Source organism: Eretmochelys imbricata, chromosome 5 (genome assembly GCF_965152235.1).
Source record: "Eretmochelys imbricata isolate rEreImb1 chromosome 5, rEreImb1.hap1, whole genome shotgun sequence".
Lineage (NCBI taxonomy): Eukaryota > Metazoa > Chordata > Testudines > Cheloniidae > Eretmochelys > Eretmochelys imbricata.
This window is the reverse complement of record NC_135576.1, coordinates 89,838,995-89,865,347: the sequence shown is the minus strand read 5'-3', so window position 1 is coordinate 89,865,347 and position 26,353 is coordinate 89,838,995. Positions and strand designations below refer to the sequence as shown.

The following is a 26,353-nucleotide window of genomic DNA, read 5'->3' as shown; positions in this document are numbered from 1 at the left end:
TTCTGAAGCTTCCACCTGTAAACAAAGCTGATCCCTCCAAACACCACAATAATTCCTTATCTGGCAATCCATTAAAAATACTTAGCAGGACCCAATCAACTTAAAAACCACACTTCTCTCTCCAAATCTCTTACCTACCATTGTTACAATAAACAGCTAAGGTTACCATAACTGAGAGATTATGGTGGGGGGCAGGGTGTTTTCTTTTTTTCAGTTTGTTTGCTTTGAGTATTTGACTACATTTTGCATATAGTCAATGTCACTGATTCCTAAGGCCCTGATTCAGCAAAGTACTTAAGCACACTGAATATCAAAGGAACTACTCATGTACTTAAATGTTTTGCTGAATCAGGGCCTTATTCCATTTCTGTTTTTGGTGTACGCCTTTCACATAGCAAAAACGAGAAAAAATAAAAAAAAAATGAGATTATAAATCACATTGACAGGAGTATTATGCGACAAGCGTAATACCCCAAACTACTTTTAAATGTTTGTCATTTAACTGACTAAATTTCAAGTTGATGTTGTCTCTTTATATCAAATACATTCCAAACAAGTAAAAATGGGGTTTTATAATTAAAAAAAAAGGCCAACATTAACATTTGCAATAATTCACACAAAATACCTTTTTTACTTTTTGTATGTATCTTTCTATTAGCTCAGGACCACATTTGTCTGCTGTGGAAAAAAATGAAGGAGCAGAAACATGTTTAATTATTTTTTCATAAGTGTTGTGGGTTGGGTTTGCTTTAAAAGTACATTCCAGTTCTAGAGATATTGCTGGTTCTAATGGTATTCTCCATTTTAAGGGTCGAGAATATCTCTAAAACTGTAATGAACTTTTTAAAAGTTTATTGACTGTCTGTACTAAACCATGGGATACATGGGGGAGGGGAGGGGAGGGAAAGGTGCAGCAAACCATAGAAATCATGAGTTTGAACATTCATTACAGAGAGATGAAAGCCATAGACGATGTGCTGGAGATTGAGTGCAGCACTGTGTTCCTTCACAGTTGGTTACAAATACATTAAGAATCCTCAGTATACATTTCTGAGCTCTTTTCTGTCTGAAAAGTCCACACCCTTCCACTCTTTGGCAAGGGCCCTGTAAGATTTGAAACTGAGGGATCCATTCAATTATATTATCTCCATCTGGCAAATGAGGTCGGTTGTGGCACAGAGAGTTTAAATACTTGCCCAAAGTCACATAGTAACTCAGTGGTAAAGTCAAAATCCAGGTCTCCTACTCTCAGCACCCATTTATAGTACAAGTAGGCCAGGTTGCCTCAGGTGCTAAATTAAGTATGTGTACAGGCACATGACTGCATTGAACTTCTCTTCACCTTTGATGAGCACTTCATTTTCTAAAAGTTCTGATAGTTCAGAGGGAAGCTATAAACTGTTTTGTTACTCAGGGTCATATGTTCCCTGGGGGTTGTACACCAGGGGTTGTGCAGGAAATGGTAGCAACTTGTATTGAAGAATTTGACTCAAAAATTTCAGCCGTAGGTAAACTTCTTGCCTGGCATGATGCCATGCCAATTTACTACTGAAAAACAGACACCAAAATTTCCAAAAAAGAAAACTTGGCAATGGTAAGTGCAAATAAGGGGACAATTGAGGAAAATCAAATATAATATGTGATGCCCTGAAAACCCAATTAAATATATTTCAGGGAAAAAATGCTAGTTACTACTGCATGATGGTCACATACTTTCAGACATCCAGACCTCACAGAGCCAAAATAATACTTACCCACCTTTGAAATTAGTGGATGCAGTAGAGGCATCGTAGGGTGCATACTGTGTGTTCCACTTTGTGCCAGATGCTGTATGATTTTTACTACTGATGCATTGGCTCTCAGCATACATTTAAGGCTGGATTGTGTATTTTGGATGCAGCCCTGCAGAAAAGGTGCTTCAGAGTCACACCACTAGTGCAGGTACAATTTACAAAGAGAGATTGTGCCTCAGGAACTGTAATCTCTTCTGTGGCTGCTCTTTTTGTGTATGGGGTGGTGCGCTAATGTACAGCACAGATTGCCCTTAGTTGGGTGTACCAGCCCCATTCTGTGGGGTGGCGTGGGAGAGAGTCCTGCAGGGCTTTGCCTCATCACCATCTCCTTTGGGGTGATAACTTTTACACAGAGAACAGATGGTGAGCAATCCTTGTGGATGGGCTGCTGTTTTGACTAGCCATTGTATGGCCCATGCAAAAGGCGGGGGGGGACTAGGAGAAGAAGACTCCTTAGGTCCCCAATCTCTCACTGTGCCCACGCAAGGGCTGCTCATAACCTGGCTCTTAGGAAGGTCAACAACTTGCCTGCCATCACGGTCACTCCACAATGGGCAGTCCCATACCACCCCGTGGGTCGGGCCGCAGGGTGAAATGCTTTGAGGACTAAGGGGGGAAAGGGGTTTCTGGGGTTGTGAGGAAGGCAGGTGGATCCGCGAGAGGTTTTCTCTTCCAGGGGGCCAGCGAAGGCAGGAGCCAGGGAGAACTTCTCTTTGGGGTTTCTGCACCTGCCCCCTAGAAGCTGATCCCGACGGGCAGCCCCGCCCCTGAATTAGAGGCGAGGGTTAACAGCCACCCCCGAGCACCGGGATCCGGTTCTCGCTTCAACCGCCCCGAGATTTCACAGTCCTCTCCGGGGGTCCTTTCCGCTCCACAGTCCCACCCGTACCACATCCCAGCGGGCTCCGCCGCAAGGAACCTGCTCGACCGTGCTGGTGCCTCCCCCGCGCCCGGCACCCGCCCAGGGCTAAGCCTCCGGGAGTCAGGGCCCCAGAGCCGGCGCCTCCCGCACCTTGGCCGGGCACCTGTGAGCGAGCGGCGGTCCCACCCCACGGCCGGGGCAGGCCGCGGCCAGAAGGGGAGGAGAAGGCGGCGGAAGGGGGGCGGCGGCGGGTGGTTTCTCATTGGCCGCGCTGCGGAGCCCCGCTCCCCAGCCCTGCGCGGCTCCCTTGCGCGCTGCTCCAGCGAACGCCGGGCAGCGGGGAGGTTGGCGCCGCGTCCCAGTTCCTGCCTGCGGCGGCCGAGCCCCCGGCAGCTGCAGTGAGTGGCGCCGGGGGAGGGGAGCGGGCGGGTTCTCCCGGCGCTGCGGCCGCGTCCCCGTCCCCTCGCCCTGCCGCAGCACGATTGGGGTGGGAGGGGGGCTCCCCCCCCCTCGGGCAGCTCTGCCGGCAGGGGAAAGGCCGAGGCTCCTGCCGCTAGACGCAAGAGGCGTCGTCCCCCGTCTCCCCCCCGCGCCCGGGAATCAGGTGCGTTGGAGGCTCGCGGGGATGCCCGGAGTCCCTGCCGCCTGGGCGGGTTCGCCCCTCGCCTTTGCTAGCTTGGCGTGTATGGAGGCGCGGTAGCCCCGGCGGCTCCGCCTGGCAGCACGTCTTCGTTGGCCGGGTAACGGGGAGGAGGAGGGGGGGGAGGTTACTGAGGAATGTGGCGTCCATGCGGCGGGGAAGTGCCTGCCCGGGAGCGGCTGGGTGCCGCGGCGGGAGAAGGCGCAGGGGAGGAAGCCGCGGGGAGAAGCGGAGGCTCTGAGCCGAGAAGGCTGCCGGCCGCATTCCTGCTCCTGCCCATGTGTCCGCCACAGAGCCGGGGCTTGGGGGGCGCGGTTCGCAGGTTTCCTTCTTCGGCTCCGCACTGGGGGAGTGCGGGAGTGGACGCGGGGCTTGGGCCCTTCTGCTCTGCGTGGAGCAGAGCGAGGGATTCAGGGCCACACGCGCTTTGTGATTAATCCCTTAAATCGCCGTGGGGATTTCTGTGTAACCTTAGCTGGGAGATTTGCTACGGTCAGTCTGCGTGTGTGATGTGCACCACCCCACACAGCCCTCTTACAAACCCAGGCTCTCACCTACCTCTTCCCCTCTCTCCAGGGCGCACAGTAGTGCATGAAGTGTCATTGGGTACTACAGAGATGTGGTGATGAGCTGGAAGGAAAAAGTGCTGAAGTCGGCTGGGTTTTTCTGAAGGGTGACAGCTATCATGACTGTCTTCAGGCAGGAGAACCTGGATGATTACTATGAGACTGGAGAAGAACTCGGCAGGTACAGTAGGTCCTGAAAGATTGTACAGTGTGTTTGTGAATAGCCATCAAGCTGGCCAATAACCATCATAAATTGTGAAAGGAATCTAGTGATTAATATCCCTATTAATAGTATTATAATATTGGGGGGGGGCTTTTGTGTGATGCTTGGGCAAAGCTTTTTAGCTATGTCTCTTAGGCTGTGAAAAACATTGTGCCTTCTGCAGTGTAGTTAGGTCAGCCTAACCCCCTGAATAGACTTGACTAGATGAACAGAAGAATGTTTCCATTTACCTAGCTCGGGCTCTCGGAGAGGTGGTTTACCCACAATGACACAAAAAACCCTTCCATCAATGTGGGAAGTGTCTACACTATGGCGCTACAGTGGCACAGCTGCAGAGTCATAGGTGTGCCACTGTAGTGGCTGTAGGGTAGACATACCCTGAGTGTGAATACAGAAGAATGAGGTGATCATACAACACAGGTTAAGGGACTCCTAATGGTACTGGTAGTACTTCCATGTCATACAGAAATTCATTACTATGGACTGAAGCAAAATGTATTGACCTAGATCTAGAGAATGCATGCAGATTTAATTTCTTGTTCCTATACATAGTCATGTTGTCCCATCTTATTTTCTTTAAGATACCAGTGTGTTCTAGAAGGTATAATTCAAATAAGGATGTGACTTTAAACAATATATGTTGCTGTCTTAAATAATTCAAACTAATAGGAATTTAGAATTTGATAATTGCTAATTAATACCTTCTAACGTCATACTTATATGTCTAACAGTCTGCATGTATATGTGTCCGAGATTTTAAATAGGGATCTGAAATAATTTTGTGTTGTGCTTTGACGTATGTTATTCAAACAGGTAACTTAAATTGCAATATATTGTTTGTATACAGAGAGAAATCCACTTTACATTTTAGAAGCTCTGTATATCTGTCATATGATCTTTAATTATTTTACTAAAACCAAAATGGTACTCCCCATGTAAAGATATGGGAGAATCCATCTAATTTTTTTAACTGTTCTCTGTTTAATGAAGATTCAAGGCATATGTGTTGAATTATTCTGTTCCAAGTGGGAAAAAAAAGTCAGATCAAGAGACTTATAGTAGTTAAGAGCTGTAGGTTTTACACTGTCTATATAAAGCCTATTTGTTGAATGCTATTAAATGCACAACTTCTGCCACAGCTTTTTGATAGTAAGCCCAAACTGTTGGCTAGTGTTTGTAGTGTTCTTTGGCTTTTAAGAGCCTTCAGCTTAATGTTAAATGAAGTCAATTGTGTGTGGGATCTGTTTGTGTTTTGTCTTTTGTGAACTGCAGGATTTTTTTTTTTTAAAGTTTGTTGTTACTGGCCCAGTGAATCTGGAGTAAATATTGTATAATTTTAGTATCAAAAGATTTGCAATTTAAATGTAAATTTTGCAAGGGGCATAACTTAACCTGGTTATGTCAATGTGAATACATATGTACTCTGTATGCACAAACAAAAATGTTCACAGGTAGTGCTAACAAATTTTGAAAAGTATATTGAATCTCTTGCTTCAGGGTTTACGCCATCTCTAACTATTAGGGACCAGGATGAAACCTAATCTGTGAGGGAAATGATCCCACAGCTGCTTACTGGGGGATACCCCTTCCTCAGAAGCATCTAATGCTGGCTACTAGATTAGACCTTGAGTCTGATCCAGGCTGGCAATTCTCGTGTTCCTAACATTAGCCTTTTTCTTATTGATAATATGGCACTTCAGTAGAAAATATTTTTTTAAGTTTTGTGAGAATCTCGCTTTCCTTTTTTTTAAATAAGCTTTCAGCCCTCATGGTTGCAAATAAAAGCTTGCAAATGTGAAACCTAAAGGCTCAAAAACCAGAAGGCAAATAGGAAGGACCCCATTTTTATTATTTTTAAACCAATATGTTTGGGACGTGACTCATAGTTTTTTAACACTGGGGGTTGGCAGTGCTGGAGGCTGTAGTCTTGCAAAGCCACGCTGTTTCTCCCCTTACTTAGAGATAGTGTGTGTGTGGCAGTCACAAATAAGGTAGGTGAATGAATGCACTGATTTTAATAGTTCAGTGGAATATGGTGTGCTTATTTATAGGCATCATAAAGTACCTCGAACACCTTTTGAGAAGGCACTGTACAGGTGCCCTCAGGCTCATTGAATGAGTTTCAAATTAAGGACTCTTTCAGTGTTCTATTTTTAGTTGTAAAATACTTTGATTCTTCCTTTTTATCATATAGTTATTGTCAGAAGTATTACAAAATAAAAATTTGTTACTATTTTAATGAGGAAGATCCATTAAAAATGTATTGCTAAATGCACTGCAGAAGTTAAACCTCCTTTATTAGTTTCAATTTAAAACCATCTTGGCTTGTCATAAAATCCAGAGATGTTTTAAGCTAATGTAAGGAATAGCAATATGCCCTGGCTGAAGAAACACTTCTTAGTTTGTTTACTACTGACCACAGTGCCTTTACCCAAGAATAGTAAACTTTGCTTCATCATCCTACTGGTGTATTTTTATTCTGGGGGGTGGGAAATGCAAATAAAGGACCACAGAAGTATTGATACTATGGGATCCCCTGTAATTGTCTCAGCTGTACCTGATTTATTCCTGTGCGTGTTGGCTAATCTGTCATTATCCTAAGCATGTGTGTATGTGTAGAACAATCTTGGGAGACGTCCAGATCAAATATTATTTTTATCAGAAATGTCTATTCAAAAAACTGTGCTCTCAATTGTTGCAAATGTTTCATTACATATACAAACGTTTTTTCTCTAATACAAATTTAAGCTTGCTTATGACATCTGTATAAGGAATAAACAACATAGTAATCAATCGTCTAACCATGAAATTTCATAATGCTGATGCAGATTCAGTTCTAGCCAGGATGCCGATTATTGTGAAAGAGCAACAAATTTACTGAAGCTTTTCTGTTCATTTAAATTCTGCCTGCAGTTGCAAGCTGTGTGACCATGCATTTTAAATACTCTTCTGTAGTGTCTCTACTTTTATTCAGTTCCAATGCTTTTGTTGGTGTATGAGTTTGCCGAAGTATTGCGTGCTTACTATGAGATTATTTTTTTAGTACTGCTGATCAAACTTTAGTATTCCAACTTAATGGACTTATCAAAATGTGTTTGCCTCCATAAAGATAGGCTTGTCTTTGCTGATGGAAGTTGTTTCAATACCGGAGGTATTGCTTAATTAATTATAGTGACAACTTACCAAAGCAAGAGTACAGTTATAGCTACATCCCTGTTTACCTAAGTTGGGTGTGATTTGGTCCATTGTCCTATAATGACTTTTTCTGCAGCTTGTTTTTATTATTTTTGTGAAATCCCCAAAAAAGCTACACTGTCTGCACTACAGCTTATGTTGGCATAATTTATGTCACTCAGGGGTGAATAAACCTCGTGCGCCCCCACCCGAGCGACATAAATTACACCAACATAAGCACCAGTGTAGACAGCGCTATGTCAGTGGAAGAGCTTCTCCTCAGATATTTACTGCCTCTCTCAGAGGTGGTTTTATTACGTTAGTGGGAGAGCTCTCTCCCGTCATTATAGAGCATCTTCACCACATGCACTCTTCAGCGCTGTATGTGTAGACAAGCCCTTAGATTGTAACAATGTCACTTCTTTTTCTAGATTAGAGAGAGAAAATGCATTGGTATTGCAATATGTTAAAAAAAACTGACAAAATAACTTAAATAAAATTTATTTCATAAGACTTCATAGTTGTCAGACATGAATTTATGAATACTCCTTGTGCATGAAGGCTTTTTTATCCCAATCATTTTTAAAATAAAACAAATATTTTTTAAAAGTAGTAGGAATAAAGTTATAAAGTGACAGGTGCCTAATAAGCATCTACTAGGAAATGGGCCCACCCGTGAGGTAAATAAAAATATACTTTTAAATAAGGTAACTGCCTTGTGTTACACTTAGGGGAAAAAAGACTGGAGAAAAACAGTGTAACTGCCTTGTGTTACACTGTTTTTCTCTGGTCTTTTTTCCCCTATGTGTATCATTCTAATAATTAATATACAAACCAAAAATTCTTGTCTCGTCAGAAAAAAGAAATACTTTAGATTTAAAACTCCCAAGAAGGTATGGGTGTGATTCAGATATGTGCTGAGTGTCTGCCCATCTCATTGATGTCAGTTAGAGTTGTCTGTGCTTGGTGTAGCTGAAAATCAGGCTATATGTGCTCATTGGTTCGTGAAATGAGGAGGAATCGCCACTGACAGTTGCTATTTTTAATTTACCCAAGGCGGCTGATAAACTTCACTATAGTCACTGATGAATTCTCTATATCCTTATCTTCAGTCTGCTACATGATGAAAGAGAGAACAAGTAGTTGTCTGTTTATCATGGTGTTTTGTTTGCACATCTGGACCTTGTCTAAACTAGAACTTACTTCAGTATAACCATACCCCTGTGTGAATAATCCACACCCCTGAGCGATGTAAATTATACCAAGCTAAGCGATGGTGTAGACAGTACTCTCCCACCAACATAGCTACCGCCTCTCGTGTAGTAATTAAGCCGACGGCTTAGAGCGTCTTAGCCAGAAGTGCGACAATGGCGCAGCTGCATCAGTGCAGTGTGCCACTGTAGCACTATTAGTGTAGAAGTAGCCTAAGAAGACGCTATTTTATCTCTTTGTATTCAGTAGTGTGAGTAAATAGTCTGGAGACAGTGTGAAAACAAATTTTTGCTGTGATGTTAGTCTGCCTGTTGCAAGTAGGCAAATATCTCCTTAAGTGATACATGCTTTGTGCAAATCTTTAAAAGTATTCCACTCTTAAAAATGCAGAGAATGTCCATCTCCTGAGTATCAGCTTATAGTAACTATATTGCATTCTCTTATTAGGAACATGGTGAAAGGATATTTGAACAGATTAAGCTTTGCTAGCAAACAGAGTTTGACCTTCAGTGTTGGTTTTGAGAATTGGAAACTTAAACTCTTAACAGGTTGATGTACTGAAACCATGCGATGTCACTTCTTTTCCCTCTAGAAATTTGTAACATCTGATATTCCTTTGAGATATTTGCTTCTTCCATGTCAGGCTTATCTTAATTGCATAGTAATGGTACTAGCTCAAAATTGTTGTGCCAGAGGGATTTTTTTTAAATATGTAGTTATAATGTAATTGTGATCTAGATTAAAAAGCAGTTTGAAAAAACACTGTTAATTTAGACATAAAAAGGACAAATGTGAGAGATGATGTATCAGAAATGTGAGAGATAACATTACATATAAAGTCTTAAATTTTTAGCTATGAGAAATTACCCTTCGGAGTTCTCCTGCGGTGTAATCTCTTTGTATCCTCTCTCTGGTTACATATTAAAAGTGATACAGAAGTATGTACCAACCTTAAAAATTTCTGTGTAACCAAAATGGTTAAATTCAGAAGTCACAGAATATGTCTATATGTGCAAGTAATAGGGAAAAATGTCTTGTAAGCATATTAGTAGTACTTACATAACCTAAGCATCAGTAAAAAGAAAAGGAGTACTTGTGGCACCTTAGAGACTAACCAATTTATTTGAGCATGAGTTTTCGTGAGCTACAGCTCACTTCATCAGATGCATACCGTGGAAACTGCAGTAGCATGCTCTGTTTCTGTAGGATAATTCTTGTAGTAATACAACTCTGTCTGCTAGTACTGTTGTATTGCCATAAATTGAATGATATCTGGGAATGCTAAGAAGTCTATAAATACTTTAGCAATGAAGTAGGTGTTAAGCTAAAACCTCTTACTATAATTTTCTTTAGTGAGTTTGGAGGTTCTAAACTCAAGTTACAACCTAGAACTTTTCAGATGTTTTGTATACAAATACTGTTCACATAATCAGTCTTCTGAGATGTCATCACTCAGAAGAAATGTTAAACTGCTCTATGTTGTGCCCATCTTTTGTGGCTGAGCAAGTGAAACACTCGCTCCTCCTGCAATCGATTGGACCCTGTAGTTTTGTGAGTGGGAGTGGGGAGGAAATCTCTGTATAATCTTGAAAGCATGGTGGCAAGGCAAAAGGGAATGGAAAAGAGTCCTTTGTGTGTTTCCTTCCCCATCCCTCTGAGCTGTGTCTTGAAATGCGGTCTTCAAAAGTGAATAATAAATTGTGTAGTGGATGTGAGCTGTTGATGTCTGAATGGGACTGTCAAAGTGGTACCACTGTTTGATAATCTGTTGCCTTATAAAATGTGTTGATGTGTAGCTATGTGAAAGGCACAAGAGGTACAGATCGTTTTCAGAAATAAACTAAACAGCACCACCAAGCAATTATTTCTCAAAGAAAAAAAATCTGCTTTATTGGTTTATGATGCAGTGTAATTAAAACTACAGCAGCCTACTGCTTATTCTACCCCTTAATTTTAAATGTGTGAACTTTTTTAAATTTAAACTTTTCAGGAAGTGGATAACAATGTCTTTTGAATTATTTTTCTTGGTTTGGCTCCATGAAGTACAATCAGTGCAGGAACTGGTGTGTTAGTAATGCACTGGCACTTTCATTAATCTGTATTTTTAAGGATCCATATCTCTTCTTGCAGATGCTCCAGGATGTAATTTCTTTTGCTTATACAGCACATACTGAACAGATTTTTTTCTGGCTTGGTTAGGCATCCAAGCAAGCTTGCAAAAACTGTGTATGCTATCAGGGCGGGATGTGAATTCAGGCAGTTCTTCTCTTATGGGGGAAGGAGAAACTGGAAATAGTTACACGGAAACTCTCTCAAATTGCAATCAGGATTAGATTATGGGTTTGCCATATGGTGCAATACGTTAGCTTTTTACTTAACCAACGCCTGTTTATAAGTGAGGGAGGGCTAAGAAGAGGGCGGCAGAAGAAATATAAATATTAGTCTTAAGGCCAGTCGTGTTCTTTGCTTATCTTCACTGTGCATGTAGATCCATTGATTTCCCTCGGGCTATTTATGTGAATAAGGCGAACAGAATTTAGTCCTTGCAGTGCAGGTTTTGTTGCTTGCTAGAACCTGCAGCCTCGCCCTGCATCCCACCACCAATAGGAACTCCATGGGAGGGAGGAGGATGCTGTTCTTCAGCAGAGAGAGCCTACAGTCCCATCACAGCCAGATGGACTGGCTTTGTTTTTGTTTTGTTGGCTGGTTGAATTAACTTGTTACCTGTGTATGGTTGCTTTTTGGTTTTTGTGTGGTTTTTTCCCCCCTTCTTTCCCCCCCTCTGTTGGTCAAAATTATGTGGTTGAACCTAATTAATTGTTAGGGTGCCTAGAGTTCTTGTGTGGATGTTTATTGTTTAAATCTAAATAAATATTTTCTCAAGTGTGCTAAACATGGTTCAAACATGTAGGAAGGTGCAGTCCTTACCCTGAAGATCTTACAGTCTAAAGGCTAGGACCTGAAACGCTTAAGCCTGTGGGTAATATGACTTGTGTAGAGGCACTGAACTCAGTGAAAAACGGTTTGCATGAGAAAGGTCTTAGAAGGAAAATGTTTGCTTCAGGCAATAGTATTCAATTTGCAAGAGCAACAAGAATTGATAATTTAGCCTTTAACTAAAAAATATACTGTAAATGACAGGATAAAACCCAGTTCTTAAATTCAGCACTGTCCTTGCTTTCATTTAATCAGTGCATAAGGTCTGGTTGTATACCTTCCCTGCTTAAACAAATAGGGTTTGTGACACAGGGATAGTTTCTTTTAAGGAACTTAATTTTTCCATTACTTCAATAGGATAATATCCCATTCTGTTTTTACGTCAGTTACAGCCATGTTATTTCACCCAATTTAGTGAAGTTATTGTGTCTGACTTTATACTGACTTCTTCTTTGGAGAGGAGTTCTTGGTTTTTGTTTTTTTTTCCCTAATTGCTATGGTGATGGATTCTAATACCAGATCTTAAGAGTGAAACAGTTTTTTTGTTTAATAACTATTTTAATGCTTGTCAAAAGCACTTAATTGGAGCATCATGACACCTGCTGGAGGCCCAGGGATGTGTGGCTGCTAAATCACCACTGCACCATATCCCCGCCTCACTTTTTTTTTTTTTTTTTTTTCACAAGCACACAAAGAGTGGACATGTTGGAATGGGGGTTAATACTGCTTCTTGGAGCCTTAACTCCCATAGTATGGCAGTATATTTCTGGACATGTCTTGCATTTCATTTCTTTCTGGGAGTTAGGCCATCCATACAGATTTGTTATGGGGATGGAATGGAGCTTCCTGCAGGCTCCCAGGAACGAGAGAGCATACCAAGGGAAGACAATTCTCTCTCTTGCTGCTTTCTGGGTTTTTCTCTGCTGTTCTTCCATGTTTCTCTCCATTCATCACAGCAGATGGATGTACAGGGAGCTGGATCATTATATTTCTGTATGCATGTAGTGCACTAGTTGTTGTTGTGATAAGAGTAGCCAAACCATTCCAAAACAGCATGTATAAAGATGCTTTTCTTCCTTCTCATTCCTGTCCCTTTAGAAGTATAGTATTCACATCGTTTTCCGTGCCAAGGATGAGTAAGTTGGTGTTACCTCATGGCCAAAGTTACCATGTCTGCCTGCTGTCCTAAGTAAATTGTGTGAATGTTTTGGTGGTTGTGGCCAATTAGAGACCATATAAAAGAAATGCTCTGAAATGACAGATAAAATCTGAGTGTGGGGTTAGCTCTGGGTACTCAGAGCCATGACTGAACAGTCTGAGTATGTTTTCCGGGTCAAAGCAGCTGGAGAATAGCTAGACGAGGATTCCTTCATATGGGGATTGGGGAGTAATTAAGGATAAACAAAAAAAAAAATCCCAAACTGGTCATATTCATCTGTCAGTGAGCATTCTGTAGATAAACACCTGATGAGTGGAACAGCCAGACAATTAGTTGGCTGTAATTAACAATAATTCCCTGTAATAAGTTATGCAGGGAAGTTGCTAATATAGCAGGCATTCAGTGTGGGATTTGTGACAAATTGACTATGCTTTGTTTGCAATTTTATTTTATATTCCATGAAGGTGATTTGTTTAAACCAAGAACAAAATATCTCTGAGAGCAAAACATTTCCTGTTTCTTGCAGTGGGTTTTTTTTATGGGCCATTGTATTGTAAAATGTGTTGGTTGGTCAATTTGTTCTTGCATTTAGCATCTTAACTCAGTGTTTGGAAAAAATACACTTACCCACTGATTATTTAGCAAGAGAGAAGTTTTCCATGGAGGAAAAAATGGGCCCAAGCCATCATTTTCTGCTCAGTATAAAAAACTTTTACTATGGATCATAGTTTTCACTGCTGTCCCACAGGGTTGTGAATATTAGCTATGTCTTGGTAGTTCTGCAAGTAGTGCAAAACTACCTCATCCGTTTGGCTCTGCTGCTGTTTGGGAAAGCTATGAGCAGTAAGCACACAAACCCTTGCACACCTATCTTTCACATCCACCTCTGGCTGGTGGGTCTAGTCCTCCTGGCTAATAAGTGACTGGTAAATTATTCAAGCTCTGTCATAAATATTCATTCATTTTCCAAAGTTACTGAAGACTGATATAAAAATTTCTTAGAGAGTAATCTTAGAGACTCATCTAACCAAATTATTGCAGCTTTCAATGGTGTCTCTTGACAGCATTAATGTGCAACAGAAATAAAATTAAAACCTGGTATAAACTGCACATGTGTTCTTGCTGTCTATCCCCATGAAATGTGGAAACCCCAAAAGTGCTGTATAATCCCATCACGTATATTTATTACCATCCAACCAACCGGTAGATCCCAAGCTATCTATCTTTTTTAAAGGTTGGGGGGCGGTGTGATTTGGAGGGGGTGGAATAAGAGAAAAGCTGCTCATTGTCCTGAAGTAGTGGGCAGTGCGAGAGTTATATAATAAGTGACCTGGTGCCCTAAATAGAATCTGCCTCCACAGGTCATGGATCAAACAGCCATTCCAAAACCGATCCACTTTTGGACCTATTGTTATAAAAGTGACTTTTTTAGGGAGATTCTTCAAGTACTCTTTCTTTATGAAGTTAAAGACAACAATACTTACTGTGCCATTGCTTCCCTTTTCCAAAAACAAAACATCTTAAAAAGGGTGTAACATATCTTCACCACAAGTTCCTGGTTGTGCCACTGTCTTCTGTTTTGAGTCAGATATGCTTCATGTGCATTCCCCCCATGTCGTTCCCCCCCCCACCGTTTTTGTTAACATGAAGGGTAATTTCTTTAAAATATGATATATAATACAGAATACACACTTACTCGACGGATGTGAACAAAGCACTCATTGAATAACAGTGCAAAGATTAAGGTTCAAATATGCCACCTTATCTTTCTCTTTGCATGGTACATTGCTTTCTTTTATTATGTGATGCTGTACTATAGCCTTGATCCTGTGCGCGCGTGCACACACACACTTCATTTTACTACTTTGAGTAGTAGTAATAATAGTACCTAGCTGTTACATAGAGCTTTTAGTTTTGGGACTATTCATGGTAGTAAAATGGAGCATGTGTGTAAGTGTTTGCAGATTTGGGGCCCATTTCCCTAATGTACATTTTTTTTCTACACCCATAACTTTGTAAGAATGACAGATATTACATACTTACATTAAATTCATTATCAGAATGTTATCTAGAAGACAGAACTTATCATACAAGGTTATAATACAGCATGTATTGCTTTTTAAATCTTTTATCACATATTTACTAAGGACCAGATTGAAAGCTCTTTGAAATTAATGGAACAGCTAAGCAGGATGTTTTCTCTTTTTTTACACCAAGATGGTACATCTCTTAAAGACAACATATGGTACCTCAATATGTTAGAAACGTTCTTCGGGGAATAACTATGTATGTTAACAGTGGAGGTTATTTCATGTTATTTTTTGTTGTATGTGTATACCTTATTTCTGTTTCATGTGAGCTATGCCGGAACTGTATTAATAAAGTTTAAACATTACTCTTACCAATTATTGGATGTATTTACTTTACAGTATTTATTTTTAACTGAACAAGTTAAACCTCTTAAATTGCTTCTTTCAATATACTGACATGTAGCTTTTGGACAGTTTTAATTGCATTGCATTATAATAACCTTATTGCAAAATAGTGGGAGTGAAAGTGGACCTGATGATAGTTATGTAAATTACTGAAACAGTTCACTTACGCAACAGTGTATCTTTAAACTGGATATGAAAGCTGTACATGAAGAAAGAGTTGAAAACCACCAGGCTAAGTTATTTTCCTTCATGAGTTGCTACATAGCAATCGTGTACCCTATTCATCTGCCATGTTCAAGCAAGGAAGTTCTTTAGCTAGTGAAGAGCATAAACTAGAGATCCTTGCTAGAACGTTGCATCCATATTAACCTACCTTGTTTACTTTGGAGTGGGGGAAGGCGCTGCCATGTTTTGTTTTGGCTGAATAGAATATAGTTGCATTATTACACCCATAATACTAAAATCCTCAACATGGTTTGTTTCATAGATCTTAACAAGGACTAAACATCAAGCTAAGTTTGAAAAAATCAATCTGGTAGTTATAAAGTTATCAAGAGTAATAAAATGGCACGTTTATACCAAAAATGTCATTGCTAACTTAAACAAAGAGAAATTTTTCTACTGGGATGTTCACTGGCAAATATTTAAAGTCTTTTTAAGATTTAAAAAAAAGTCAAATAGCCTTCACTACTCATTAGTGACTGGCTAATTTTGATTGGAAGTTTAACCATTTTTAAATGATCCTCTCTCTTGGAGTGGGATGAGAAACATAACCCTCGCATTATTAGTATTTGTGTTACTTTAGTGCCATGAGACCCTAGTCATAAACCAGGACTCCATTGTGCAAGGCACTGTACAAAAGCAGAACAAAAAGATGCTATTTGCCTGAAGGAGCTCACAGTATAAGTATAAAACAAGAGACAACAGACAGATGGAGAATTACAAGAAAACAATATTGGCCGACATGTAAGGCAATGGTATCAGCACGCTAATGGCTACTTGTGTTTTGCTCAAACATTTAAAAACAAAACAAAAATCTTATTAGGCGCAGAGCTAAAGAATGAAAAACTTGAGTTTGAAAAATGAGGTTAAAGTGTACCACCTCCTACATGGGGATTGGGGATTGACACGCCTATTGGGAAGTTGTGTATGACTGCTAGATTGGGCATGTGAGTTTGTGAACATTTGGACCTCAGTGTTTTCAGAAAGAGGAGTGACCTGACAATGTTGTTGTAATAGAAATATCGTTGAATAGTTATTTAATTAAAGGGGTCATACATTTCTTTTAATTGCTTATGCAGCTAATAGAAGTAGTCAGTCTGGTTCAGTTTGTTTACTGTGGCCCAGAACCGTGTGTGTGTATAGACTTGTTCCACAGATGTGTCCTGTCTGCTCTTTCTTCTCCCTGACTCCATATACCATGTGTTTGATACATTCACTTATAAAATAGGGTTCTGATACATTCCTCTTCCTTTCTCTTTCCCTTCCCCCTGCTGTTAAAATTTCATAAGGCTTTGTTTTACATTAGTTGGATGCTTATTAAGTTCTATGGCACAGTGGCTTTTGACACACATGTATGAAGCAATAAAAGCAGTTAATAATTCAGGTTAGTTTTGAACACTATTTCACTAGGAGTGTGGTGAAGCACTGGAATGGGTTACCTAGGGACGTGGTGGAATCTCCATCCTTAGAGGTTTTTAAGGCCTGGCTTGACAAACCCCTGGCTGGGATGATTTAGTTGGTGTGAGTCCTGCTTTGAACAGGGGTTGGACTAGATGACTTCCTGAGGTCTCTTCCAACCCTAATCTTCTATGATTCTATGAAAGGACAAGGAATAGGAAACCAGTGGCCCTATTCTCTTGCATATTGGTAGGTTTGAAAGAATAAATAATGCATCACAAATGAAGGGCTGTTAACTGCAGTTTTTTCTTGACCTCAGTGGGAAAGATTTGCTGGTCAATAATTGCGAAAATATTTAATCACACATTAATCACACTGTCTTAGATGAAAGTAGAAGAATGATTGCACAGCTAAATAAATCCCTTTTTAGTAGCAATAGGGAAATTTAACAAAATTGGTTAATCCTTCCGGCAACAATATATTGTAAGTTCTTATATTTTGACTTTCCTAAGAAGTCATATTTATATGCTTTTAAAGAGACATGCCCCCACTTGAAAAATGTCTGAAAATGTTGTGCCTGTTGTTGCAGGTAACAACTAGATTATGAGAGTGGAGAGATGAGAGGGAGAAAAAACTGCTTCTGTTTACTCTGTGCATTTGACAGTCCTTTGTGTGTAGCTAGTTCCGCTATGATGCTGATGGTCACTTGCACTTCCCCTGTCATGTTGTGGTATGGTAACCGTACTCATGCCTAGAGTTCCCTGACCTCTGCAAGAGAGCATTATACTCATAGCTGCAGCAGCAGTTTTGAAACTGCAGGCAAGGCAGGCAGGTGTGTGGGGAGGAAGGAAAGGGTGGGCACCAGCATGTTTGGTGTTTCTCTTGGGGCCCACCAACTCTACCCTGATAGAAAGACATTTATAAGCCTCAGAAGGGGAACAGAAAACCTTATTTAAAAAAAATAAGATAGGCACACAAAGGATGCTCTATCAAACTAATTATTATTTAATTTAATTCGTTTCAAAAAATCAAGTTGACCGTATCCCTTTGTTTTTGTCTTTCTGCTCTAACTATGTATTACAGGAAAAAAAGCAAGTAGAAAATCTTCCATCAGAACTATATCCTTTCAGTGGGTCTCTGTTAAAAGGAGCTCTCTTTTGCATAAAGTATATTTTTCTTTGGTTAACGGAATATACTGTATATTTATCAGAACTATTTATTATCTCTAATGCACTAAGCAATGCAATATACAGTAAAATTAAAACAGTGGCAGTGAATGTGAGAGCTCCATTCTTTCTGTAAAAATGTCTTATGCTTCAGTAAAATTTGTTCAGTTCATACATAAATCTTTCTTTTAAGCAATGTTAATTTTATATGGATGCCAGTTTCCTTGTGACACAAACATTCCTTTTTATTCAGAATGGTCTAGCAACAGTATAATTTTTCCTGACGGCAGAGGATTTTGGGTCTGAGAGTGAAAATAAATCCCCTCTGTTCCCCTTTCCCTCTATCCTGGTGCACACATCTTATTCCTTGGCCTTCATCTGTCTTCAGCTAATTTTAAAGAGCAAGATTTGTCCTAATTGTTTAGTAGAATGTGATCATGAAAAGATCCTGTATATTGTTAGCTAAGCTTCTGGTCATCATTTCTTTAACAAGTCATGTGATCTATTGAAAGATAGTATAGTCTATTGAAAGACTACATTTGATAGACAGTAGCTGCACATAGATCTCCTAAAGGTCCAGGAGCTGTTAGACCCCTCTCACTCTCTTGCACTTGCTGGGAATGTCATTGTCAACACTTACCTCTCTGGCCAGCATGTCTTTACACCACAGGACACTTTTTTTAAAAACCTTTGATCAGCAACTCAGTAAATGATTAACATCTACTTCAGTTTCCTTTGTGGTCACAATAAAATTCCTGGAGGAGTTTCAATTCAATATCCCTTAAAATACTTTAGTGTGAGGAGAGGAAAGATGGTGTCTGCTGTGAAATGCTCCACTGGACTTAAAATAAAAACAAGCAAACAGAAACCTAGTACAAGGCTCAAGTGTAATAGTAAATTGTTTCAAAAGGAGGGAGGTAAATGAAAAGCTGCATCTCTTGGTATTATGGACCCCTGCATCTTGTCTGACTATTCGATCTTGTCTGTAATACTGAACCTATAGGCACCCTGTACATATTAATGACCTGGAAGATTAAGGTGTGCTGATTTTTCAGCTCACATAAAACTAAGAGAATCAAACAAAAGAAAGAGGAGAGTGAGCCCAGAGTGAAGGGGAGATAATGGTAAGCATCGCTTGAAAAGTATTGGCCATGTTTAGAAAACCCTCCAATATGTGGGGAAGGGAAGAATTAATGGTCAATAATAAATATATAAGCAGGGTATTATTCTGTGTAAATGGAGAGGCTGGGGTGCATTTCTCCCTTTAAAGGCTCTAGGTACACCGGCTGGTGTAGATTTACGGATAAGGATTTTTTTCATACCTATCTTTAAAAATATATGTGAAGTCAAAGACTTATTTGGAGAAGATTCCACACATATTACAGCTTCCATTCTTTGTTGCAATGAATGAGGGGCCGAGCTATGGAAATTGCTGAGGATCTAATTACATTTTGAGCTGCATATTAGTAGCATCCATGTAAGTCAAATCAAGAATTATTTTTTCTGCTGTGGGAGGCAGATTGAAATAATCTGCTGTGTAAAGTTGTGTGTTTGGATACCTGTGCCAGGCACAAGCCTCAGTGAGTGAGGGTTTGGTTTTCAGTTGGTTTACAAAAGAGATTGGATTTGCATAGTGCCATTCATTACTGTAAGTGGCATTCTTCAAGTGTGACACTTTTAAGGATTATTAAAATTGTGGAGATTAAATTGTAGCAAGAAAGATCATTAACTATTACTAGCTGGTGGCAGACTTGTTAAATAAATAAATGGGAAGCCAATGATTTTTCCTGGAGTATTGATTAAATATCGACAGTGACAAGACTCTTTTTACCACCAAGCAGCCCCTGCTGAGTTTAAAGCTGTATTGTGGTGGCACCTGTTAGTACTGCTGTAGCTTTGGGGATTGGGCCCTGTTTGTCCTCCCCATTTTTTGTGGGGGTGGGGAAGAGAGAAGGGATGTTCTGACTGTCGTTTCAAATCTCGTCTCACAGAAAATTAAATGCAAACTGCTAAACTAAATTATTATTTTCATATTAATGAACTATTTATATTACTACTTATGTTGGGTGGCAGTTATTTAATAGTTAGCTATAACTTCATTTAAATGGATTTGATACTGCCATTTGGGGGCGAGTGTTTATTATCAATATTTCTGCATTTTAAACAAAATACATGCTATGCCTGTGCAGCAAGTAAATTTTTCTTCATGTGTGTCCTCCCTCCCAGGCACCTACATTTCATAGTGTGAATTAACAGGCACAACAGAAGGAAGTTGAGGCTAACTCTACACATCCTGATTCTTGGACTGTCCTTGCTTACGTTGTGTGTGTATTGTAAAGCCCACCTCCCTTCTGACTTTTGGAAATGAATTTAATGGAATCTGTGAGTGCTCAGGCCATTAATGCTAGATTTACAAAGCGTGTTTCTTGTTTAATTTTTGGGGAAAGGTTGAGACCTCCATCCCTGTCAGATTAAATAATGCAGAGTCCTCCTCTTCTTGTCGGATTTCCTTTTGGGAGCAACTCCTCAGCAGATCACTGAAATAAATGGTCAGTTATTCAGGCAGTTCAACTCCATAAACTCTTCTTTACTGAATTTTTAATTAATTTTTTAAGAGCTGTAGCAAAAAGAATGGGTGTGAAGGGAGCATTGGATAGGATTAAAGGCCTTGGCTGCTGCACAGCTCAGCCACCAAGGTATATATTTTTTTTCCTTTTTACATCAAGGAAGAATAAAGGTAATTGGAGGGGGGTGGAGGATTAAACCAGTGTTAGTCTCTCCTTTCTCTTTTCAAAACACACACTACTCTGGCAGAGCCTAAATGTAGTGCTCAACAGAGAGAGGTTGCACTGCTACCACCTCGTGCTTAATCTTAGACACAAATACCCCAAGAGCAGAGCATAAGGGACGCTGTCTATGTGAAATGTAGTTAATGGCCTTACAGACAAACGTACCTTTTCATCTGTCATACTCCTCCTTGAGACCCACTGTACTGAGATGCTTACAAGTAACTTAGCCAGCCATTAATGGCCAAGTAAAGGTGCAGCTGGGTGGTGAGTGTATATGTGCATGCGTACACATTTATATAAATCCTGCAAAAAATGCAGCTAACGAGATGGCAGGGGTGGGGAGGGAGCATGAGAAGGGGAAAGAACTAAAGCGGACCTTTATAAGATTCATGTTAATTGTCTGGATTACTCTGCTTGTTTATATCCTTCTCCCCCAACCATAGTTGGTTTATGTTTTATAGAGCACATTTTGGATTCTACTGTAATAAGTCAGTTTCGTAGGATAAGTTAAATGTAGCTTCTGCCTCTGGGCCAACTACCAATTTTTATATAGTTAACAAGGACTAACTATAACCATATAGCACACTTTCAAACACAGCTGCCCTCAGTCTCTATGAGGTGTAAATTACATTTCACAGTGTGTGTTTCCACTTTCTCTAACACAAGGCATTGTTAGTATTGCACTGAATCCCACCTCACGCGTAGCATTTCTTATAACAGAAATGTGGCATCTCACAAGCAGCAAGGACTAAATCTTGCTTTTTTTTCGGGAAATTTGATCATAATCGTAATTCAGACTTGCTGAAATTTTCTGAATTTTCATACTTTTTAAAATAAGAATTTAATTCAACCATTTAGTGGGGGAGGAAGAATGCCATTTTCTAACCATCATGATGGAAGTAAAAGGAATGGAGCTGTGAGTGACTGGTGCTGCCTGAAGTGGTGCTACTTGCCTTATCTAGAAGGGCTGCAGATCTTCTGTGTTCCATGTTTGCACAAGGAGCACTTATAGTCAGTGTAAATGCCAAACCCAATTTCTAAGCAAATTTGACATCTTTTGCTGATACACTTTACTGTATTAGATTTCCTGTTATCCTCCCCTGACACTGACCAACCCTGATTTGTTTCCCATGAATATAAGAAGCTGTCATAGTACACCCCAAAAACTGAACCAGTGATCAAATGATGTATGACCTGGAGACTCCTAATGTGCGTGGACAGAGGGCTCTTGTCATCTTCCATTTTGAGACAACTATGATGACCTCTTAGGCTTCCTTGATATACACAGCACTCTTCTCCAGTCCAGCCAAAGTGATCTTTCTTGACTGTTTCAGACCACATTACTCCACTGATTTCCCTTTTCCCAATGTATCAAGTTTAAACTGCTCGTATGTGCCTTGAAAAGTCCTGCACAATTCCTACATCTTTGATGTCTTTTCTCTGCACATTTGTCCTCTCCTTTTGTACTTTACCAGCTATATTAGTCTCAACATTCCATTCATTTCGTACTCTCCATTACTTTCTTCTTTCCTCATCCATTTAGCCTCTTGTGTGAAAGTGCACCACCCTCCTCATTCACAACTTTCCTAAAGCCCCATTTGGTCTATGAGACTCACAAATTATAAAAGGTGGAGATGTGCAGGAGGGGAGTGTCAAATATTTTTTAACCTTCCTTGCCGTCTTGTGATATGTCTTGTCTTTGTCCAGCACCTAGATTATAAGATCTCTTCGGGCAGGAACTGTCATGATATGTGCATTTTGTAGAGTGCCAAGCTCATTTTGGTGTTTAACAAATAGTTAGTAGTAGACTGTTCAATATTTTTAGTTTTGTGAAGCTGATGATGCCAGAGCTGTTTTCTCTGGAAGCTGGTAGACTGCTGTTACCTCGCTACACAAGGTGATCACATTGTGACTATAAACTTTGGACCATTAGTGTAAAAGGACACATTACAGTGAATTACTGTATCAATATTTAAATTACTGTTTTCTAGTGGTTTTAATTGTCTTAGATATGTAAATGAAACTGTGAAGGGCAAATTCACTTATCTTTACATAATGGTTAGTCATTTGATTTTTTTTTTACACTATTATGAAGGAACATTGTTGCATTTAACAGGTGAAATGAGATGCTGTTAAGACAATTACAGTGGATCTTTAATGGAGAAAAGAATAATAAGTAAAAGTAATACATATCTTTTTACTTCTGAGATGCCTCTAAAGATCAGTTCACTGCTCTCTTAGAGGTTTCACAATAATTGCATTGTTAAGAGGTTTTCTCTTAGGACTACAGGGCATGAAAGGATCTTTGCATATTTTTTGGGGGGAGGGAGGATATTTAATGGGGATTTTTGACCTGGGGCGGGAGGGGGGAGAGTCTAACTTCACAGAGATGAGAATGCAATCTGGCATCCTGTATCTCGATTTAATAAAGCAACAATTTTAATATAGTCTTTTTTACAAGATTCAGAAGGCTGGTCTCTAATGCAACCCCACCAATAATATAAACCTTCCCAGCAGAAATACTCCTGTCGTAAAGTAGCACACCCTGTCCACATGCTACCCTTTTTTTAAAAATGCATGGAAACAACTAAATATAACAATTACAGGTAGTTATGTAATTAAAGACTATATAAAAATGCACAAGAGCAGAATTAGGATTACATGGGCAACCTTAATATTTGGTATTTCCTGTCTTTTGAGTGCTTGACTCTACATCCTTTTCAGTTTTCCTTCTTACACAGAATGCAGGAAGGAAGTAATCCTGACATGGATGAGACAAGAGAAAAAGTCTCTGAACTATTTTGCTTTTTATGACTCCATTAACTCAACCACAGAAGGATTATTTTTCATTTTAGATAATCTGTTTACTGCCATGGTCTCAAGTATAAAAATCAAATGCTAGGGCTTCATGTACAGTTCCCAAAATGATGATATGCATCCACTAGAGCTAATTCAGTTTAAATTAATGTCACTTTTGTATCTTAAAACATAAAAATAATCTGATTTTTCTGTACTTAGAAGTGCCTGGGCGTGGCACAAATAGAATAGAATTGTTGAGCAAGATATATTGTGTTCATGGTGAAAGACCTCTTCTTGGATACACCACAGATGTTATCTTCCTCTTTCATGTCCAGCTGGAGTGGCTTATGCTCAGAAAATTATTACACTGAATAATTGTACTAGATGCTGACAAGCAAAAACTAGTGATTTCCTTAAAGTAGCTTCCTGTTTGTTTTCCCCAAATAGTTTTTTAGTGATTAGCATGTGCTTGATTGGTCCTCAGAAAAATAAGAGATTTTTTTTCTAGCATTGATTGAATGCTAGAAAACGTGAGCAGCATTTTGATTCCCGATTAACTATTTTTTTCTTGTTGTCAAGTAGCTTGTACTCAAACAGCCATTTATTTATTCATGCCCTCTATCTCTGCCCTGTAGGAAAGTATTACTAACTTTAAAATGGATAAATACATACTGAAAATTTGACAAGTAGTGAAAGCATATCTGCATTGAGGTCTTCCTGCTTATGATCACTGTCTTCACAATTCCATCCACCTTATACAGCTGTAGATGGCTATGCTGATCACATCCAGTTTGAGTATTGTGCATTTTGCCTGTTCTTTGTTGTATGTAATTGAATATTTACACTGGCTAATTGAGGCATGGAGGTGCTCAACAGTGTATAGTATATCAGGATCCCTGTCAAAGCATAGAAGATATTAGGAATGATGGGTATCATTTCTTTCTTTACTATACAGACTTACTGCTGTAACACGATTCTTCTTCAGCAATTGCAGGTCTAAATTATACATCTTTAAGCAAACTTCCATATTAACGTTAACTTGATGCATATGAAAGAAATAGTACTTGAGAAGGATTGTACAATGAGAAGCCACACATTAAAAACACATTGTATATAGAATAATGTTCCATTCTTTTTGCTACCACTATGTTTAATCATCTTTCTGTGTGTGCTTTCTCTTGATTCTGTTTTGCCCTTACTTAATATTCATATACAGTCTGTGTGCCCCCCGCCTGCGCCAAGGTGCTGGATTCCACATGTAGGTTTTGAGCCCTTACCACTCTTCTTGATTCAGGGGGATTCTGATTTTGAGTTCTAGTTTGGGCCGTTTAGCCTGGCTAAACTACTGAAATTTGGTACTTTACTTCCACAGGTCATATGGAGAAAAAAGGAGCTTAGATTCTATACTGGTAAACTCGATAGGTAGATCTGAAAAGGAAATACACTTAGAGAAAAGAGCCATGTTGTTTGGGGTTTTTTAAAGAGTCCTGTAGTATCTGCATGGATGCTTAAGATCTGGGGGTTTTTTAATAACTGCCTTTAGAGAAGCCTGTGTCTTTTTATTATGTTAATTATAACTCTTATCCATTTTACTAAGGGTTTATCTACATTTGAAATGCTATAGCTGCAGCTGCGCGGATGTAGTGCTTCAATGTAGGCACTGCCTATGCCGACAGGAGGGGGTTCTCCCATCGGCACAGATGCTTCACCTTCTCTAGAGGCAGTAGCTAGGTCAACAGAAGAATTCTTCCATTGACCTACGGGTGTCTACACCAGGGGCTAGGCTGGCTTAACCTATGGGGGTTTTCATACTCCTGAGCAATGTATCTGGGTCTACCTAACTTTTTAGTGTTGATAAGGCCTTAGTTGATCATAAGAGTTAATCTTTCAAGCATAATACACAATGAAGCAGTCTACTATAAGTTCAACTGACTCACCCCTATCAGATCTCTGTACTGCCCTGAGAAGTCTTACATAGTTGTCATTTCACGTCACAATGAATCCATTTAATTTCAACTGTAGGTGTCCTTATAAGCACCTACCCTTTCTCTTTAGCACCATTGTGAAGTGCTGAAATAAACAGGATGGTTCAGTTGTACAGCTTTTTTTTTTTTTTTTAACTTAAAACTGAACTGTATCAACTAACTACTACTTCCCCTTTCTTGCTTCTCCCTTTTGTGTTATTCTAGATATGGTTCTGTGGTGAGTTAGTAAGAAGAGTCTTGAATTAATAAAGGTGAACAGTCATAGCGTCAGACAGTCACTGAGCTATAAGCTAAATTATCAGTATTTCGACATTAAAATTTGCTGTCAGTCAGGCACACTTTGCACTTCTGTTGTATGTGCTGTGGAGGGATACTAGAAGTTTGAAAAAGTGCCTGGTTTAGAACAACAAATCCTCTATAGTGACAAAAGATTATAGAAGTATCTATGATGGAGGGGTAACTGAAAACTCCAGAGCTGCTCTTGTAACAACCTAATATCCATAGTTGCTACCCAGTAGAGTTGTGAACCTGTATTTCTATCAGTATTTCTGCACAGAGCCCCACTGAAGTCAATGCAGAGTAATAGCAAAATTGGGGCTTTAGACTCTAAATGATTTGGGGCAGGGATTGTCATTAACCTCGTACAGATTCCAGTGCAATGGGGTCCCCAATCCTGATCTGGGCCTTCTGGTGCCATTGCCATACAACTAATAATAATAAGTCTACTTTGGAGACAGTCAATTCTCTCTCTTTGGGATATACATAGCACCTAATTCAAATTTTTATCTAAACAGCTTTTAAGGTAGTTTGTACATGGGCTCCCTGCTTGGAGTGCTGTTCAGTACCCAGTCTAGCTCCTCCTAGAACAGGAACATTCTAAATGGGTTATTGGACTGGTAGTTTGTGGTCTTTTGCCCAGCAAATGTTCTTCAGGGATTTTATCTTTTCCTGCACCAAACACCAAAGCAGGCCATTTGTACCTTTTGGAGGTAA

At 39.8% G+C, this 26,353-nt stretch overlaps 1 protein-coding gene across 3 annotated transcripts in view; it reads left to right on the top strand.

Annotated features, from left to right (window-relative positions):
- Positions 1 to 2,919: 2,919 nt before the first annotated feature.
- DAPK1 (death associated protein kinase 1) overlaps positions 2,920 to 26,353 on the top strand; it is a 125,193-nt gene continuing 101,759 nt past the window's right edge. The window contains exons 1-2 of one of the 3 annotated variants that reach the window (XM_077817494.1): positions 2,920 to 3,053; positions 3,872 to 4,042. In XM_077817494.1, coding sequence (XP_077673620.1) covers positions 3,981 to 4,042 — 62 coding nt within the window. In that variant the 5' untranslated portion in view covers positions 2,920 to 3,053; positions 3,872 to 3,980. Of the gene's footprint in view, positions 3,260 to 3,656; positions 3,788 to 3,871; positions 4,043 to 26,353 lie in introns of those variants that run through there. The other 2 variants (XM_077817493.1, XM_077817495.1) reach the window with 2 other exon arrangements.